The 19,779-nt window shown below is 41.9% G+C and overlaps 1 protein-coding gene across 1 annotated transcript; it reads left to right on the plus strand.

The window, feature by feature from the left end:
* Positions 1-532: 532 nt before the first annotated feature.
* MRPL45 (mitochondrial ribosomal protein L45) lies at positions 533-18,165 on the plus strand. The gene is made up of 8 exons (XM_079904830.1): positions 533-898; positions 1,789-1,966; positions 2,378-2,495; positions 6,382-6,480; positions 15,592-15,640; positions 16,538-16,687; positions 17,034-17,207; positions 17,413-18,165. The coding sequence occupies exons 1-8, from the start codon at positions 641-643 to the stop codon at positions 17,497-17,499; spliced, it is 1,113 nt and encodes a 370-aa protein (XP_079760956.1). The 5' UTR covers positions 533-640; the 3' UTR covers positions 17,500-18,165.
* The last annotated feature ends 1,614 nt before the right edge of the window (positions 18,166-19,779 follow it).

Raw genomic sequence — 19,779 nt, forward strand, 5'->3', positions numbered from 1 at the left:
ATCCCAGTTCTGCCAGTTATTAGCCGTGCGACCTTAAATAAATTACGTACTTAATTTCTATGCAACATCATATGTAAAAGGAGCATATTGCTCGTTTGTGGTGAAGACTGAGTTAATATATGTAAAAAGTTTAGAAAGATGCCTGGCACCCGGTAAACAATTTCTAAGTATAAGCTATTTTTTGTTAATAAAAATATTATTGTGCCTCATATTATTATGCCTCTGTCCCAAAATGGCAAACAGATAAATGCTTTTGTCAGTCCACGTGTCTTTTGCTTCAATAAACATAGTAGTCATTAATTTCCTTAATTTGCTAGTAAGAAAGAATTCTTCATACGGTACAGATCGGTAAAACTAGACCTCCGGATTAAGGTTACCCAGAATATCGAGGTCGGATACAGACCCAGAAACTAGTCATTTTTGCCCCTTCTAGGATCCAAGAAGGCACTGAAGAAAAATAGTCATCTCAGAAGGGAAACATCTTTTCGTTCACAAGGTGCAGCAACGTCCCACTCTTACTCGAATGCGGTAACTCCTGGCAGCCAGGAAGCCCGGCGCGCAGGCGCAGCTTCGGCTGCACGCCCCGCCTGGCGCGTGACAACCGTGCTTCCACCCTACCCCCAACGCCGTTTTACTGCGCATGTGCAGCCCAACTCCCCCCACACCCCCACCACCACCCCGGACGTGTACGTGCGCGTTCGCGCCGCTCACACTTCGGCGGCGGGCGCGTGCCCTGGAAAATTCCACTCCCGAGCTAGCTCCGCCCTATGCACCTCCTTTCCGGCCCAAGGCTTTTTACTGTCTCCATCCCGGCTGCCTTTGCGTGAGCAAAATGGCAGTCCCTGTGCCGCGGGATTTGTCTCGCTTATCCAGGGCTTTAGGATGGTGGTCTCGGCAGGTGGGTAGGGACGGGGTAGATAGGAGTCTAGGGGCTGGAGGGGAACAGAGTGGAGGGAAATACTCGCTTTGCAGTTGTCCTTGGTGAACTTGGACGGTACAGGTCGTACCTAGGCTAGGGAAGAGTTGAGGTAGACGAGACATAACTACTTAACTATGTGGCTGAGTGGGGAGAGCCTTGGTAGGGCCATGAGAGCGGGCAAGTTCTCGGGGATTAAGTTTCTCCGGTTTGGTCTGGGTCTGACTGGCCCGGGGGTGTTAAAGGGGAAGAAGTTATGGTTGGAAGGTGCGTTCGCTTCCCGTTGATTTTTATAAATGTCCTTAATTGAACAGTAGCTGTAAAGAAGGGAGTCTCGTACCTGCCTGAACAAACCTCGTGGTCAGAGAGAAGGAGACCTGGCCTTTGAAGAGCTTATTGATCAGTTGGGAGCTAGAACGACAGAATAAAGTTTACTTTGAGGCTCCCAATAGAATGAGCAGAATGGAATCTGAGTAAATGTAGAGGAGATGCCAAGAAGAGGACTTTTCTTCTGCTCATTTCAGTATTGGGTTGGTGTTTAAGTTCCCCATCAGACTGAGCGTTCTTTGAAAGCAGAAGCCTTGCTTTCATTAACTCTGCATCTCTAGGAGTTGGCACAGTCCTATACTATGGAAAGTACTAAATAAAGGAAAGCCTTTAGTAAACGTTGAATGGTGTTAGTAAAAGTTGCTTACTGGCTTTTAGGAAGAGACACCATAATTGTTAAGATAGTTGTGCATTTTCCCCCATGATATGTGGCTTTGTAATTGTTCCTAAGGCATTCTTTGGATGTGCCCATTCTATCTTTGCTTACAGTTTGTACAAGATTGATTTTTTTCCAGGTTACCTAACCTTTTTCTACCATCCTCCAGCCAGTCCTGGTGACTCAGTCCACAGCAGTATTTCCAGTGAGAACTAAAAAACGTTTCACACCCCCTACTTATCAACCCAAATATAAATCAGAAAAGGAGTTTGTAGAATATGCCCGGAAAGCAGGACTGGTCATTCCTCCAGAACGTTTGGAGCGTCCCATACATCTGGCCTGTACAGGTGAGACATGGTATTTCTGAGACCCTGACCCAATCCCCTTCTGTCAGAGATCTTGGAAAGTGGAATGATTTGGAGTATGAATGATAGCATTTAATTAACTACAAAATCGGTTCAGTCTCAATAATTTGTATACGTTATATTTCACGAGGTCATCTTTGATCTTGTTTTCACACTGTTCCTAGAAGACCAGGGTAAAATTTCTCCATTCTGTACAAGAAGAAGCTGAGGCTCTAAGAGAAGGCTGAAATGATCTTATTCTACTTTTTCTAATGCAACACGATTCCCTTTACATGGAAGTCTATTTTGTTAGTGTATTTTGTATCCAGGAGCCCTCCCAATTTTGTATGACCTCAGGATGACTTTTTCTCAATCTTTCAATGCTTTTTTAGTTTTCTCCGTCTCTCTTTACAGCTGGTATCTTTGACGCCTATGTTCCTCCTGAGGGTGATGCCCGAGTGTCATCTCTTTCTAAGGAAGGACTGGCACAGAGAACTGAGCGATTGAAGAAGAATGTGGCATCACAATTATCGTAGGTGTCTGAGACAGCTGGGAGTCAGTATTAGAACGAAAATTTCTTGTTGCTGCTTAATCCAGAGAGGTCATCTTGGGTTAATTGTGTTGCCTGTAACTCCCTAGATAACTTGACAGTTAGAGCAAATGTATAATATGGGCATCTCAACCTTGATTGTTCGTTTTTGTCACATCATTTAGGAAGTTCACATTGAAGTTTGTAGGACACTTTCTGGATCACATATTTTAAAATTTAAAGTAATAGTAAGAGAGAGCATATTTTTATGAGAAATACCTTAGAGTTTAAACTTAAGAGAGTAAGAAAAGCCAAAAAGGCTTAAAAAGACAGACGTGTTCTGGGGAGCTAACTGGGCTTTAGTTAAGGAGCAGAGCCAAAACTTTCTTCTTAAAGAGACTTTCAGTATCTGTCACTCTAGCTCTAACTGTATCTAAATGATAGGTTCTTAGGGTCATATATAGATTTCTATGCACAAGTATACTGAGTCAGTGTTAATTCTTCATGTGGCCATAACCTATTTCTCTAAATACAGATCTTACCACATCAACTCTTCTGTCTCAGACTCCTTTGTGGCTCCCTGTTATCTGAAGAATAAAATCCAAATTTCTTCAGTGGTATTCAGGGCTTTTTATAATTTGTCTCTTGCCTTCCTCTCCACCATCATCTCCTTATTCCATTTTTCTCATCCTAAACTTTAACCTTTCCAAACTAATTGCCAGTTCCTTGACAAATGTTGTGCTGTGTCTCTTTGCACATCCTTTCCTTTGCCTGAAAAATCTTTTTCTCTCAAGTATTGTGTCTGCTTTTTTTTTTTAAATTAATTAATTAATTTTTATTTTTGGCTGTTTTGGGTCTTTGTTGCTGTGCGCGGGCTTTCTCTAGTTGTGGTGAGCAGGGGCTACTCTTCGTTGCGGTGCGGGGGCTTCTCATTGTGGTTGCTTCTCTTGTTGCGGAGCGTGGGCTCTAGGCGTGCGGGCTTCAGTAGTTGTGGCATGTGGGCTCAGTGGTTGGCGGTGCACGGGCTTAGTTGCTCCATGGCATGTGGGATCTTCCCGGATCAGGGCTCGAACCCGTGTCCCCTGCATTGGCAGGTGGATTCTTAACCACTGCGCCACCAGGGAAGTCTCACTTTTTTTTTTTAATAAGAAACTCCCAATCCTTCCCTCCCCCAGCCCCTTTGGCAACCACGAGTCTGTTCTCTATGTCTGTGAGTCTTTCATAGATATGTTCATTTGTGTGTGTGTGTGTTTTTTTTTTTTTTTGGCTACACCACGCAGCATGTGGAATCTGAGTTTGCTGACCAGGGATCAAACCTGTGCCCTCTGCAGTGGGAGCGCAAAGTCTTAACCACTGGACCGCCAGGGAAGTCCCTGTGTTGTATTTTAGATTCCACATATAAGTGATATCATATAGTATTTGTCTTTCTCTTTCTGACTTACTTCGCTAAGTATGATAATCTCTGTCTGCTTTTAAGCCTTCTCTGACTCTTTTTGGAGCTGCCTTTGTTATAATTGTAACTGTATGCATATTCTTACTACTTCTGATAACTCTGTATTGTGATGATTTCCTCTCATGTATTTCTCTCCTAGCCTAAGAGCTGTTTGGTGGAAGGTTCATGATGATGATGAACAGAACACAGGTGGTTTTATTATGGAGTTATTATCTAGGAGAGGAAACCAGTTATTAAATACTGATTGTATACAAATAATTACAGATACGGTGAAGTATGAGTGCTGTGGGAACATATGGCAGGGAAAGATAACTTGGTCTGGGAGTTAAAGGTAAGCTTCCCTAAGGAAATGACATTTAAAGCTGGGACCTAAAGGGTTGCTTGGAGTTAGCTGAGTAGAGGGGTATAGTGAGGAACAGCATTCTAGGGAGACAAAACAGTACAAGCAAGGCTCTGAGGTGAAAAGTGCAAAGGAGTGGATTTTATCACATGCTTTTTCCCTGATTGTTGAGATGATCATGTGATATTTGTCCTTTATTCTATTGATATGGTATATTGCATTAATTGATTTTTTTAGTGTTAAACCAATCCTACATTCCTGGGATAAATTCCACTGGGTTATGGTGTCCCCCATCCTCTTAATATAGTTATAGTAACACTTTGATTAGATCAGAATTCCCTGTTTACATTATAACTACGAAAATGCTATTGACAGCAGAGTCATGCAGTCATGCACATTATTATTACATTTCCTGCATAATAGTTTTTTTTTCTGGTGTCGTGTCTTTTTTTCTCATTTGCTTATGGAACCCCTGGTTGTGTTGATTTTCTCTCAGTACATAGAAAACGTTAACTATTTTATCAATCCCATCTTCAAGAAGAAAGCCCTCCTGGAGCCTTCTTACCTATTTCGGTCTGGATTGATCCCTCTTTAGGCTCACTGTACATCGTGGGATCCACTTTTATCATCATCCTGATACTCCTTTTGCCTTGCTCTTATATGTATTCCCTGTGTCGTGGGTTTTACCTCTCTCTCTCATGGTTCATTCAGTTATTTTGGTGGCACACATTCCCCAGCAGCTTCCTGAGAACGGGTGGATGGTAGATAAATGGGATCTTGCAAGGCTAAGGAAAAGTCTTTTTTTAGTCTCCCACTTCATTTATAATTTTCCCAGGTATGGAATTCTGGGCTGGGAGTCATTTTTTTCTCAATTAAAAGCACTGCTCCATTGTCTTTCTAACTTCCTTTTTTTTTTTTTTTAATATTTATTTATTTGGCTGTGCCAGGTATTAGTTGCAGCACGAGGGATCTTTGTTGCAGCGTGCAGGATCTTTACTTGCGGCATGTGGGCTCTTTTAGTTGCATTATGCAGGCCCTTAGTTGTGGCATGCAGGATCTAGTTCCCCAACCAGGGATCGAACCTGGGCCCCCTGCATTGGGAGCGCAGAGTTTTAACCACTGGACCACCAGGGAAGTCCTGTCTTTCTAACTTCTAATGTTGCTAGTTAGAAGCCCAATGTCTTTCTGGCTCCTGAGCCTCTGTATAAAACCTGTTTTTTCTTTCTTAGTGCTAATAGGATGTTTTCTTCGATGCCAAAATTCTGAAATTTCACTATGAAAAGCTTTGGTCTTTATTTTTATTTATTTTTTTAAATTTAAATTTTAATATTTGGCTGCATTGTGTCTTTGTTGCTGCGCGCTGGCTTTCTCTAGTTGCAGTGAGTGGGGGCTACTCTTCGTTGTGGTGTGCGGGCTTCTCATTGGGGTGGCTTCTCTTGTTGTGGAGCACAGGCTGTAGGCGTGTGGGCTTCAGTAGTTGCAGCATGCAGGCTCAGTAGTTGCGGCACTCGGGCCCTAGAGTACGTGGGCTTCGGTAGTTGTGGTGTGTGGGCCCTAGGGCACGCGGGCTTCAGTAGTTGTGGCGCATGGGCTTAGTTGTTCCGTGGCATGTGGGATCTTCCCGGACCAGGGATCGAACCTGTGTCCCCTGCATCGGCAGGTGGGTTCTTTTTTTTTTTTTTTTTGCGGAACGCGGGCCTCTCACTGTTGTGGCCTCTCCCGTTGCGGAGCACAGGCTCCAGACGCGCAGGCTCAGCAGCCATGGCTCATGGGCCCAGCCGCTCCGCGGCATGTGGGATCCTCCCGGACCGGGGCACAAACCCATGTCCCCTGCATCGGCAGGCGGACTCTCAACCACTGCGCCACCAGGGAAGCCCGGCAGGTGGATTCTTAACCACTACACCACCAGGAAGTCCCAGCTTTGGCCTTTCTTTAGAATGATTGATTTAAGTGCGAGTTAGAAGGTTGAATTTACAGGACTTGGCACATTCAAAAATCAATTATTGAATAAATGGACAGACATTAACGGACGTAAAGTAAGCTGTAAGTTATGGAAAAGTCTTCTTTAGAAATGATTCTCATGCTTAATTTTACAGAATCCGGAGGATAAGAGAAAGTGATCCTAATTTTAAAATAAAGGACTTCCCTGAAAAAGCCCAGGATATCTTCATTGAAGCTCACCTGTGTCTAAACAAGTACGTGAACTCCCTGTCTTATACCCATTATGTTCTCAGCAGCTATTATTCTAGGCACAGGTTTTTTTTTTTTTCTTCAGGTAAGAGTTCTAGAGTGGGAGATGTTCCTCTGTGGGAAATTGGAGCCTGGAGCTGTCCTTGACTCCTCTCACTGCTTCTGGGAGTTTTCACCATTTGGTCTGGCTCAGCTCCACTGGCAAGTGTTGAGACTCTGCTGAACGGCTGCTATTTTCACCCGCCTAATCCCTAATTCATCCTGACCCTTCTTGTGTGTTTGTCTTGTATATGTACATTTCCTTTCCTTAATTGTTTTGAATAAGTTTCTTTAAAAATTTTCCAACTTTTTCTTGATTCAACCAAGGGAGAAAAGTCAGGGCTGCTAGGTAGATGAAAAATCAACATGAGGGGCCTGGAATAACCTTAAGTACTAGTCCTTGGACTGTTGCCGACATTCTTTGAACTGTAGCTTGCTGTGGCTAGGCTTCAGGTAGGATCCCAAACCTGTACTCTCAAATCCATTAATTATTTCTTTTTACTTTTATTTGTTTAAAAAAAGTTTTTAATTGTGAAATATTTCAAACATGTAAAAAAATACCTTGCAAGGTAATAGATGTTTACATTTTGCCATATTTGCTTCTGAATGCCTAATTGGGGGAAGAGACAGGGATAAAGCATTATAGCTACAGCTAAAGCCCCATCTCCCCATTCTTTTCCTTCCTAGAAAGAACCACTATCTTCCCTATTATTCTCATGCACATTTTTATACTCACCACATGTACATGTGTATAAACAATGTACAGTATTGTTTAATGTGTTGTGAAAATTTACATGAATGATGTATTTTTCTGAAACCTGCTCTGTTTATTGTTCAGTGTAGTTTTTTTTATATTTGATATTTTTTTCCTACCACATTATTTTTTGCATTCTAGTTACCATGATTTTTCTTTGTTTCTTTTTTTCCTTTCATTTGTGGTATTGATATAATTTCCTTCTAACTTTCTTATTCCTTCCACTTGTTTGGAACTATTACATTCTACTTCTGTTCTTATAATAGTTATTAAAATGTTTAGCATGTATTGTTGATAATATCACAAGAAGCTTCAAACACTTGAATTTCAGTCACTGCCTCATACATCTCCTGTGTTATTGTTATTTAGTTTTTTTAAGTTCTACCTTGTTATTTCACTTGCATTTTTTTTTTTAACATCTTTATTGGGGTATAATTGCTTTACAATGGTGTGTTAGTTTCTGCTTTATAACAAAGTGAATCAGTTATACATATACATATGTTCCCATATCTCTTCCCTCTTGCGTCTCCCTCCCTCCCACCCTCCCTATCCCACCCCTCCAGGCGGTCACAAAGCACCGAGCTGATATCCCTGTGCTATGCGGCTGCTTCCCACTAGCTATCTACCTTATGTTTGGTAGTGTATATATGTCCATGCCTCTCTCTCGCTTTGTCACAGCTCACCCTTCCCCCTCCCCATATCATCAAGTCCATTCTCCAGTAGGTCTGTGTCTTTATTCCTGTCTTACCCCTAGGTTCTTCATGACTTTTTTTTTCTTAAATTCCATATATATGTGTTAGCATACGGTATTTGTCTTTCTCTTTCTGACTTACTTCACTCTGTATGACAGACTCTAGGTCTATCCACCTCATTACAAATAGCTCAATTTCATTTCTTTTTATGGCTGAGTAATATTCCATTGTATATATGTGCCACATCTTCTTTATCTATTCATCCGATGATGGGCACTTAGGTTGTTTCCATCTTGGGACTATTGTAAATAGAGCTGCAATGAACATTTTGGTACATGACTCTTTTTGAATTATGGTTTTCTCAGGGTATATGCCCAGTAGTGGGATTGCTGGGTCATATGGTAGTTCTATTTGTAGTTTTTTAAGGAACCTCCATACTGTTCTCCATAGTGGCTGTACCAATTCACATTCCCACCAGCAGTGCAGGAGTGTTCCCTTTTCTCCACACTCTCTCCAGCATTTATTGTTTCTAGATTTTTTGATGATGGCCATTCTGACTGGTGTGAGGTGATACCTCATTGTAGTTTTGATTTGCATTTCCCTAATGATTAATGATGTTGAGCATTCTTTCATGTGTTTGTTGGCAGTCTGTATATCTTCTTTGGAGAAATGTCTGTTTAGGTCTTCTGTCCATTTTTGGATTGGGTTGTTTGTTTTTTTGTTATTGAGCTGCATGAGCTGCTTGTAAATTTTGGAAATTAATCCTTTGTCAGTTGCTTCATTTGCAAATATTTTCTCCCATTCTGAGGGTTGTCTTTTGGTCTTGTTTATGGTTTCCTTTGCTGTGCAAAAGCTTTGAAGTTTCATTAGGTCCCATTTGTTTATTTTTGTTTTTATTTCCATTTCTCTAGGAGGTGGGTCAAAAAGGATCTTGCTGTGATTTATGTCATAGAGTGTTCTGCCTATGTTTTCCTCTAAGAGTTTTATAGTGTCCGGTCTTACATTTAGGTCTTTAATCCACTTGGAGTTTATTTTTGTGTATGGTGTTAGGGAGTGTTCTAATATCATTCTTTTACATGTAGCTGTCCAGTTTTCCCAGCACCACTTATTGAAGAGTCTTTTCTCCATTGTATATCCTTGCCTCCTTTGTCGTAGATTAATTGACCATAGGTGCATGGGTTTATCTCTGGGCTTTCTATCCTGTTCCATTGATCTATATTTCTGTTTTTATGCCAGTACCATATTGTCTTGATTACTGTAGCTTTGTAGTATAGTGTGAGGTCAGGGAGTCATCAGTGCCTTATAGTTTTCTGCATACAGGTCTTTTGTCTCCCTAGGTAGGTTTATTCCTAAGTATTTTGTTCTTTTTGTTGCAGTGGTAAATGGGAGTGTTTCCTTAATTTCTCTTTCAGATTTTTCATCATTAGTGTATAGGAATGCAAGAGATTTCTGTGCATTAATTTTGTATCCTGCAACTTTACCAGATTCATTGATTAGCTCTAGTAGTTTTCTGGTGACATATTTAGGATTCTCTATGTATAGTATCATGTCATCTGCAAACAGTGACAGTTTTACTTCTTCTTTTCCAATTTGAATTCCTTTTATTTCTTTTTTTTCTCTGATTGCTGTGGCTAAGACTTCCAAAACTATGTTGAATAATAGTGGTGAGAGTGGACATCCTTGTCTTGTTCCTGATCTTAGAGGAAATGCTTTCAGCTTTTCACCATTGAGAATGATGTTTGCTGTGGGTTTGTCATATATGGCCTTTATTATGTTGAGGTAGGTTCCCTCTATGCCCACTCTCTGGAGAGTTTTTATCATAAATGGGTATTGAATTTTGTCCAAAGCTTTTTCTGCATTGATTGAGTTGATCATATGGGTTTTATTCTTCAGTTTGTTAATATGGTTTATCACATTGACTGATTTGCATATATTGAAGAATCCTTGCATCCCTGGGATAAATCCCACTTGATCGTGGTGTATGATCCTTTTAGTGTGCTGTTGGATTCTGTTTGCTAGTATTTTGTCGAGGATATTTGCATCTATATTCATCAGTGATATTGGTCTGTAATTTTCTTTTTTTTGTAGTATCTTTGTCTGGTTTTGGTATCACAGAGATGGTGGCCTCATAGAATGAGTTTGGGAGTGTTCCTTCCTCTGCAATTTTTGGAAGAGTTTGAGAAGGATGGATGTTAGCTCTTCTCTAAGTGTTTGATAGAATTCACCTGTGAAGCCATCTGGTCCTGGACTTTTGTTTGTTGGAAGATTTTTAATCACAGTTTCAATTTCATTACTTGTGATTGGTCTGTTCATATTTTGATTTCTTCCTGGTTCAGTCATGGAAGATTATACCTTTCTAAGAATTTGTCCATTTCTTCCAGGTTGTCCATTTTTTCCAGGTTGTCCATTTTATTGGCATAGAGTTGCTTGTAGTAGTCTCCTAGGATGCTTTGTATTTCTGCGGTGTCTGTTGTAACTTCTCCTTTTTCATTTCTAATTTTATTGATTTGAGTCTTCTCCCTCTTTTTCTTGATGAGTCTGGCTAATGGTTTATCAATTTTGTTTATCTTCTCAAAGAACCAGATTTTAGTTTTATTGATCTTTGCTATTGTTTTCTTTGTTTCTGTTTCATTTATTTCTGCTCTGTTCTTTATGATTTCTTTCCTTCTGATAACTTTGGGTTTTGTTTGTTCTTCTTTCTCTAGTTCCTTTAGGTGTAAGGTTAGATTGTTTATTTGAGATTTTTCTTGTTTCTTGAGGTAGGCTTGTATAGCTGTAAACTTCCCTCTTAGAACTGCTTTTGCTGCATCCCATAGGTTTTGGATCGTTGTGTTTTCATTGTCATTTGTCTCTAGGTATTTTTTGATTTCCTCTTTGATTTCCTTAGTGATTTCTTGGTTATTTAGTAACGTATTGTTTAACCTCCATGTGTTTGTGTTTTTTATGTTTTTTTTCCCTGTAATTGATTTCTAATCTCATAGTGTTGTGGTTAGAAAAGATGCTTGATATGATTTCAGCTTTCTTAAATTTACTGAGGCTTGATTTGTGAGCCAAGATGTGATCTATCCTGGAGAATGTTCGTGCACGCTTGAGAAGAAAGTGTAATCTGCTGTTTTTGGATGGCATGTCCTATAAATATCAATTAAATCTATCTGGTCTGTTGTGTCATTTAAAGCTTGTGTTTGCTTATTAATTTTCATTTTGGATGATCTGTCCTTTGGTGTAAGTGAGGTGTTAATTTACCCCACTATTATTGTGTTACTGTCGATTTCCTCTTTCACAGCAGTTAGCAGTTGTCTTATGTGTTGAGGTGCTCCTATGTTGGGAGCATATATATTTATAATTGTTATATCTTCTTCTTGGATTGATCCCTTGATCATTAGGTAGTGTCCTTCCTTGTCTCTTGTAACATTCTTTAAAGTCTATTTTATCTGATGTGAGTATTGCTACTCCAGCCTTCTTTAGATTTCCATTTTCATGGAATATCTTTTCCCATCCCCTCCCTTTCAGTCTGTATGTGTCCCTAGGTCTGAAGTGGGTCTTTTGTAGACAGCATATATATGGATCTTGTTTTTGTATCCATTCAGCAAGCCTCTGTCTTTTGGTTGGAGCATTTAATCCATTCACATTTCAGGTAATTATCGATACATATGTTCCTATTACCATTTTCTTAATTGTTTTGGGTTTGTTTTTGTAGGTCCTTTTCTTCTCTTGTGTTTCCCACTTAGAGAAGTTCCTTTAGCATTTGTTGTAGAGCTGGTTTGGTGGTGCTGAATTCTCTTAGCTTTTGCTTGTCTGTAAAGCTTTTGAATTCTCCATCAAATCTGATTGAGATCCTTGCCGGGTAGAGTAATCTTGGTTGTAGGTTCTTCCCTTTCGTCACTTTAAATATGTCATGCCACTCCCTTCTGGCTCGTAGAGTTTCTGCTGAGAAATCAGCTGTTAACCTTATGGGAGTTTCCTTGTATGTTATTTGTCATTTTTCCCTCGCTGCTTTCAATAATTTTTCTTTGTCTTTAATTTTTGTCAGTTTGATTACTGTGTGTCTCAGCGTGTTTCTACTTGGGTTTATCCTGTATGGGACTCTCTGTGCTTCCTGGACTTGGGTGGCTATTTCCTTTTCCATGTTAGGAAAGTTTTCGGCTGTACTCTCTTCAGATACTTTCTCAGGTGCTTTCTCTGTCTCTTCTCCTTCTGGGACCCCTGTAATGTGAATGTTGTTGTGTTTAATGTTGTCCCACAGGTCTCTTAGGCTGTCTTCATTTCTTTTCATTCTTTTTTCTATATTCTGTTCCGCAGCAGTGAATTCCACCATTCTGTCTTCCAGGTCACTTATCCGTTCTTCTGCCTCAGTTATTCTGCTATTGATTCCTTCTAGTGTATTTTTCATTTCAGTTATTGTATTGTTCATGTCTGTTTGTTTGTTCTTTAATTCTTCTAGGTCTTTGTTAAACGTTTCTTGCATCTTCTCGATCTTTGCCTCCATTCATTTTCCGAGGTCCTGGATCATCTTCACTATCATCATTCTGAATTCTTTTTCTGGAAGGTTTCCTATCTCCACTTCATTTAGTTGTTTTTCTGGGGTTTTATCTTGTTCCTTCATCTGCTACGTAGCCCTCTGCCTTTCCATCTTGTCTATCTTTCTGTGAATGTGGTGTTTGTTCCACAGGCTGCAGGATTGTAGTTCTTCTTGCTTCTGCTGTCTGCCCTCTGGTGGATCTATTGATGTTCTTATTTCATACATTGTTTTCTGATTTCCTTTAGTTCTTTGTCCATGCTTACCTTTATCTCAGTGAGCGTAAGTAGGATAGTTGATTTAACGTCTTTGGCTAATAATTCCAGTGTCTGGGCTTTCTCAGGGATGGTTTCTGTCAAAAATTTTTTTCCTGTGGATGGGCCATACTTTTGTATTTCTTTGTATACTTTGTAATTTTTTTGTTGAGAACTGGACATTCTGAGTATTATTATGTGGTAACTCTGGAAATCAGATTCCTCTGCTTCTCAGGAATTGCTGACTTTGCTCATCAGTGCCACTGCCATCCATTTGTGACTTTTCCAAACTAGTATTGCTAAGTGTGTATTCTTTGTTGTGGGTAGTCGTTGAAGTTTCTGTTCCATTATCTCTGCAATCAGCCAGTGACCTGACAAAGATTTCCTAAATTGTCTGGCTGAATAAAAACAAAACAGGTGTTCTTGGTCCTTTATCCCTTTAAATCTGTTGGTGGGAAAAGCTGCTGCAGCCAGCAGGGCTGAAACCATGACATCATTTGCTCTGGTCTCTCTGCAATCCACCAACCTGACCAAAATGTGCAACTCAAATTTTTGGAGGGAGGGGTCCCTACTGCCTGCCCTTGCGCCAGCCATCCACTCCAGGAACACAGGCTACTATCCCCACCAGTAATGGCAGGGCTGAGGGAAAGAGGAGGGTAGGTGGTTTGCACATGTTCTTAAACTCAAGATCACTGGCTTCTCCCTTCGTCAAGCACTTCCCTAGTTGTTATAGGTGTCCAGTCAACATCCAGAGTTCTGAAATTGTGGTTCTGGTTATTTTTTCTAATTTATCAGTTGTTTCAATGGAGGGACCCAACCCTAGTGCTTCCTCCTCTGTCATTTTGCTTGATGTCTGTGTCTGTTGATTTTGCTAGCTTCCAGATGTTTTGTAATGTTTCATTGTGAGCTCATCTGCAATGGAGAGTTTTTCTTCTGAGGGAATTCCAAACAACCTAAGTTATGAATACGATCCCAGAGAGGTTTTGGGGTGTTTCTGCCAGATACTCTAGGGATATCCTTGGCCAGGTGTCAGTTTGTTTTTTTGTTTTGTTTTTTTGGTTTTTTTTGCGGCACGCGGGCCTCTCACTGTTGTGGCCTCTGCCGTTGCGGAGCACAGGCTCCGGACGCACAGGCTCAGCGGCCATGGCTCACGGGCCCAGCCGCTCCGCGGCATGCGGGATCCTCCCGGACCGGGGCACGAACCCGTGTCCCCTGCATTGGCAGGCAGACTCTCAACCACTGCACCACCAGGGAAGCCCAGGTATCAGTTTCTATGTTAATTTCTTAGCTTAGGAATTCTTACATCATACAGATACCATAAATTCTGTGTCCACCTCTGGGTATAATGTGGACTTAAGGCTTTAATTTTTTGTGGGAGTTTTTAAAATTTGTTTTTTAGACACCCCCACCCCAAGCCCTAGAGTGAGGGAAACTTTATATCTAGGTTGGTGGACTATTTTCTAATTTCCCTTTCCTGCAGGTACAGGACTCTTTTTGAGGGTCATAGCTTTATGCAGGGATCTCACTTCCAACTCCCTGTCCTTCCAGCATCCAAGGTTTTAGGAAAAGTCAAGCTCTAGCCATCAGATCCTATTTCTAGATCCCTAAATCATCTCTGTGCTGTTGTGGTATCAGGTTGTATTCTTTCCATTCTGCTTTTAACTCACTCTTCCTTTCTGGCATCTAAGAACTTACCTTCCTTTCTTGTGAACTAGGCTAGAGATTTTAAAATGTGTGTGTGTCTATGTGTATTATATTCTCTCCAACCTTTCTGGATGTTTACAGTGGGAGCAGTTTCACATAAGCTCAGTCCATTATGTTGCCCAAAGCAGATGTCCTCCTTTTATTTTTCAGGGTAAGTTCTATTGCAAAATACTGAGTGAACTCATAAAACGGGGAATTTATTTCTACTGAAGATTTCTAGGCCAGGACAGTGACAAGGAAGAATTTATTCTGAGGTGGCAAGCATGGTGGTTGTGGTAGCTGTCACCACACCTCAGTCTAGTCTAGTTTAGAGCTACAGTGGGGGAAATGACTCGGGATCTTTTGTATTTGGAATAGAAGTGGAAGGGAAGCAGGTAGACAGAACTAATCCATTACCCACTGTGGGATTAGAGACACAATTTTTCGAAGGGCAAAGACTTAAACTGCTCAGAAAGTATTAAATTGTGGGGAAAAGTCATGAATGTGTATCTGAAAGAAACTAATCTGTGGTCTTAGGTTTATTTGAAGCCCTTCAGTTAGGACCCCTCCTAAAATCTTACATGTACAGGAGCTGGGGTTTGCCAACTATTTTCTTACTGTTACTGCATAGAATCAGCATAACTAGATCACTCTGGCAGCAACAAAGATGGGGCGGGGGGCAGTTTTATGTAGAAAAGACCAGAAAAAACAGATGGTTATCTTTTGGCTAGGTTCAAAGATGAATGTGTAAGAAATAAGGCTAAGCAGTCGGTATTGATGATGTGTCCATGGTAAGAGGAGATAAATTGAGCTTTTGATTGTTATTTGTGTTGGATTTTGTTCCAACTTAGAACAAAAATCAGTCCCCACATCCCAGTGAGGGTTTCTTGCCCATCTCAAGGAGGTACAGTAATTTCAGCGAAATTTCTTTCTGCTCCTGAGATTCAAACATAACTTTACGCTGCTCTTAGATCTCACGGTTTTCCGGTAAATCATGTTGTTCTTCATCTTTGGACTAGGACCAGGACTTAGTATATTACCTGGCTTATAGTAGGTGTGCAGAAAATGTTTATAAAAATGAAGGGAGTTGTTTTCTATTTTCAGGGCCATTTTCAGCTTTCATACACAGTATCATAAAAGCAGGAGGAGTCAGTGATAAATATCTCTTTCCTTTTTAGCTCAGACCATGACCGGCTTCATACCTTGGTAACTGAAAACTGTTTTCCGGTAGGTTCTTATCTTCCTTAGAACTGTGGGACCCCTGAGTAGACAGATTCTAGCTATCCCCTCTGATTTTCTTAAGGATCAGTTTTGAGAGTACAGGAAGTCTAAGGCAAAAGCTGAAGTTCCATTATTTTTGGCTGAATGATGACGACTTGATATGGACTCTGGTAAAGGCCACACAGGTGAAGAAAGAAGAAGTCCTTCAGCAAGCAGTACTGAGACATACCTATATGTCATACCTGTCTAGACATACCTAGACAGCCCTGCACATACCTATACTACAGTAAAGGATTTAACCAGTGTTCGTGAGGCTTACATTGTGTGATAACAGGGGTGCTAGGTACTCTGGGAGACCCCTAACAATGAGGACTTGGTGGTTCAGTTAGAGGTTCAGGAATAAGAACTTCAGTTTCTATCAGTTTTGCTTCATCTCCCCAGGGACAAGTATCGCTATCCTAGTCTTAGCAGGTTAGCCTTTATAAAAGGCTATAAAATTCCTATAAAATCCCACCTTTCATTGCCAAAAGGTGAGAGGAAAAAAAACCAAACATGTGCAGTCAACAGAAGTGCATGCAATAATGAGCAGATTATGGACGTGTGTAGGAGGGATAATGGGGTATTAGGTAAGCTGGCAGGTTGGAGTGTGGCCTTCATTGATTTGGAGAAGGGTCCTCAAGGAGGTAGGTGGGTCTTGAGTTGTGATTTAGAAATGGAAAGAGAGTTGTTGTGAGGTGAGCATGAGCAGTAGCTTAAGGTGAGAGAAAATAAGCACCAGAGAGCATTTGATGGGAAACGTTGCATGTTGACTGTGGTATTGCAGGAAGAGCAAGCGTGGAAATAAGCTCCAACTTCCCTACAGGGAGGGAAAAATCCAGTTGAACTATTCTCCTCTGCCCTCAGGACATGGTCTGGGACATCAAATACAAGACCGTCCGCTGGAACTTTGTAGAATCTTTAGAGCCACCCCAGGTGGTGCAGGTTCGCTGTTCAAGTCTGCTGAACCAGGGCAACGCGTATGGCCAGGTCACCATCCGCATGCACACCCGGCAGGTAGAGGCACCAGTCTGCTTTCCTCCCAGCTTTCTTCACTCTCAGGTTGGGCACCTCCCTCTGATTTCTGGGTACAGCTGCCCGGGACTCTGAGTTCTAAGGAAAGGTCTGTCTTACCTTGTCACTGCACCCTTCCCACTGCTGGATGTTAGCTGTACTAAAACAGGTGTGGGGATATTCTTCCCCACTCTTCCTGGACTCCCTCCCACCTCCTTCCACCACCCCGCCCCCCCGCCCCCCAGTCAAAAACCCTCTAAGAGTAAAGTGTCAGTGGTTGATCTGTTAGTCTAGATTCAGAATTAAACAACTCTGAGGACTAACCGACTAGATGTGCTTTCATTTTCAGACTCTGGCCATCTATGATCGGTTTGGCCGGTTGATGTATGGACAGGAAGATGTGCCCAGGGATGTCCTGGAGTATGTTGTCTTTGAAAAGCATCTGGTGAATCCCTATGGGAGCTGGAGAATGCATGGCAAGATCATTCCCCCATGGGCACCCCCTAAGCAGCCTATCCTTAAGGTAAAGCAGCTTGCATGGTTTAAGACATGGCATTCTAAGCCACTCCTGTTGGGCTCCACCTAGTGGACAGAGCGGGTGATGCACCACCAGGAAGAGGAGTCCTCTTGTTGGGGGTGGGCACGGAGGTGGGCATGGAGGCGGGCATGAATCTCTTAGGTAAGCCATGGACTTGGATAGTAGATAACTCAGTATCCTGCTCTTTCAGACGGTGATGATCCCTGGCCCCCAGATGAAACCTTGGGAAGAGTATGAAGAGCCACAAGGAGAGGCCCATAACCCTCAGCTAGCGTGATGGCAAAAGTGACTCCTCGGGTGAAGCGTGGGTGGTGATGTGGCTGGAAGCTGTGAAGTCTGGGAGTCTGGGAGCTGTGAAGTCATCCATTTTCTTCATGCTGTAGAAAGAGCTACCTTTGTTCTCTCTTGCCCTGCTTGGATCTTTTTAGCAGTCTCATCCTCAGTAACCACTACTGATGGTTGGGCCCTAGTGGGTTGGTCCTGTGCACAGCAATGGACCTACTTCTTTTTTTAATCTTATATCTAGCTTCTAACTCCAGATGAAAAACAGTACGTTTCAGAGAACATCTGATACCAGCTTTTCCGGCAGCAAGAACTGTCAGGAGCAAACTGGCAGAACTTTCTTTCTAATTACAGGGCAGGATCAGAGTTTGAAATAAAACACTATCAGGTATTGGACAAATGTGGTGGGTTCTGTATATTTCTCCTGGTTCAGGATGGAAGTAGACCAGCCTTCAGAGGGCAGAAGTGGAAGTTATCTTAATTGTGAGTGATGTGACTTACAGGAAGTCCAGACTTGGGAAAAATAATTAGTGTTTATTAAAGTGGCGTCATTTAAGAGGGTCTTTTCGCATACACTGACTCACTGAATCAATATTTGTATTTCATAGATGAATGTAAATCCAAAGAAATCATTTAGCCCTCAGCCTTTGGATTTTGTTCTTAATTATCAGCTGCATCCTGGTGTGATCCCAGGAAGCGTTAGAGGAGGAAGGGGCCATGGTAGTGTGGATACATTTGGGAAATCCATCAATAAGACTTAGTTCCCTGATTTCTAGCACCTTTTGGAGATGGTGACTTTTTTTCCATCCCGAATTTGGAGGCAAAGATACCAGAATATGGACCCATGTAGAGTGAAGCAGCCCAGCCCCTTCTTGTTCCTTAGCTCAAGCTGGGGGAGGATGTGGGACTTCTCATGCTCATGTCCTGGGTCATCTGAGGTATGACAAGGGAAATCACTGTCCCAGCAGCAAGCTCGGTTTATAGTACTATTACTTTGATCAGCCCATGAGGGCTCCCCTTAAAAATCAGGACCTTAATTCTTGTGTTTCTGTTTTTCAAATCTAGTATTTTCTTTTAAGGAGTTTATCACCTGGGTTAAGGATTAATCTGTTCTGACCTTGTCTTGAGAGTAGAGCCCAAAGAAACTGGAATCAGGTTGAGAATAACCTGACCCCTCAGTCTCTGTAAAGCTACCATTTCAGCAAAGCAGCAAACAGACCAGGCCTCCCTGGGGAAAACTGATGTTTTAATAACAGCTGCTGAGTGCTGACCATAGACACAAGATGTGTATGCTTAGGGAAGAGGCAGCACTAGTAGGTTAATCCACAGCAGCCACCCTCATCGTGCTACTTAGTTTCTACCCTTTTGGCTTAAAATGTACATCAGTTTCCAGCATTGTTGCCCAAGTGAGGTTTGATCATATCCTATTTGCCTGAGCCCTGGATTAAGGCAAAATGAGAAGGGAAGTGCTTTGAGTAGGATCCACAGCTGGGGAGTATGGAGTAAGGGGAGGCAATCCTGGGAGGGTAGGGAAGCAGACACAAAGCGCACTTAATGGCTAAACGACGTCTTGATTTCTCTGAATATATTAAAACACAGTGTTTCACATAAGCTGTTTCACCTCACTCCACCTCACTCCCCTCACTCCCCTGTCTCAGGGATCTCTAGATAATCCTAAATAGCAGCTAAGCCAGGGAGCCACCAGGGAGCCAGAGGATAAGTGCAATTTTCATTTCCCCTTGAGATCAAATCCAGCTGAGCAAATGGCCCAGATGTACAGGATTGGCTTGAAGGGCCGGGCGGAGGCCATCTGCAGTGCCACCCATGTAGCTGGGCACTGGCTGAGAATTAGCCAGACAGTCCCATTGTCCTGAAGCCTGCCATGTGGCTACCTTGGGCTTTAGAGCAGGCATTGTTCTTTCCTTATCTATCTACTATTAATATTTAGAAACATTGAAAAAATAAAATCACCATAATGAATAAGCTAGAAACAACTGCAATAGTCAAGAAGAAGCATTCTTTATTTTTTTCCCCATGGTTTATTTCACAACTGTGGTTAGAGAGACAACTTTTCTGTTCCCAGCTAGTCCAGACCCAGTGGGATTGTTCTGAGGTGTAGAATTTGCATTGGCTCGCAAGCTGTGAGGCTAACTAGCTAGAGCCCAGAAAAACAACACACCTTAGTTACTGCTCTGGAGGCCTAGGGCAGGGGACCTAGGTAAGAGGGAAGGCCTAGATACGGAACAAGGGCCTCTGGTCTCTGAAAGTGGGTTAC

The sequence above is a fragment of the Stenella coeruleoalba genome (assembly GCF_951394435.1).
Source record: "Stenella coeruleoalba genome assembly, chromosome: 19".
Classification (NCBI taxonomy): Eukaryota; Metazoa; Chordata; class Mammalia; order Artiodactyla; family Delphinidae; genus Stenella; species Stenella coeruleoalba.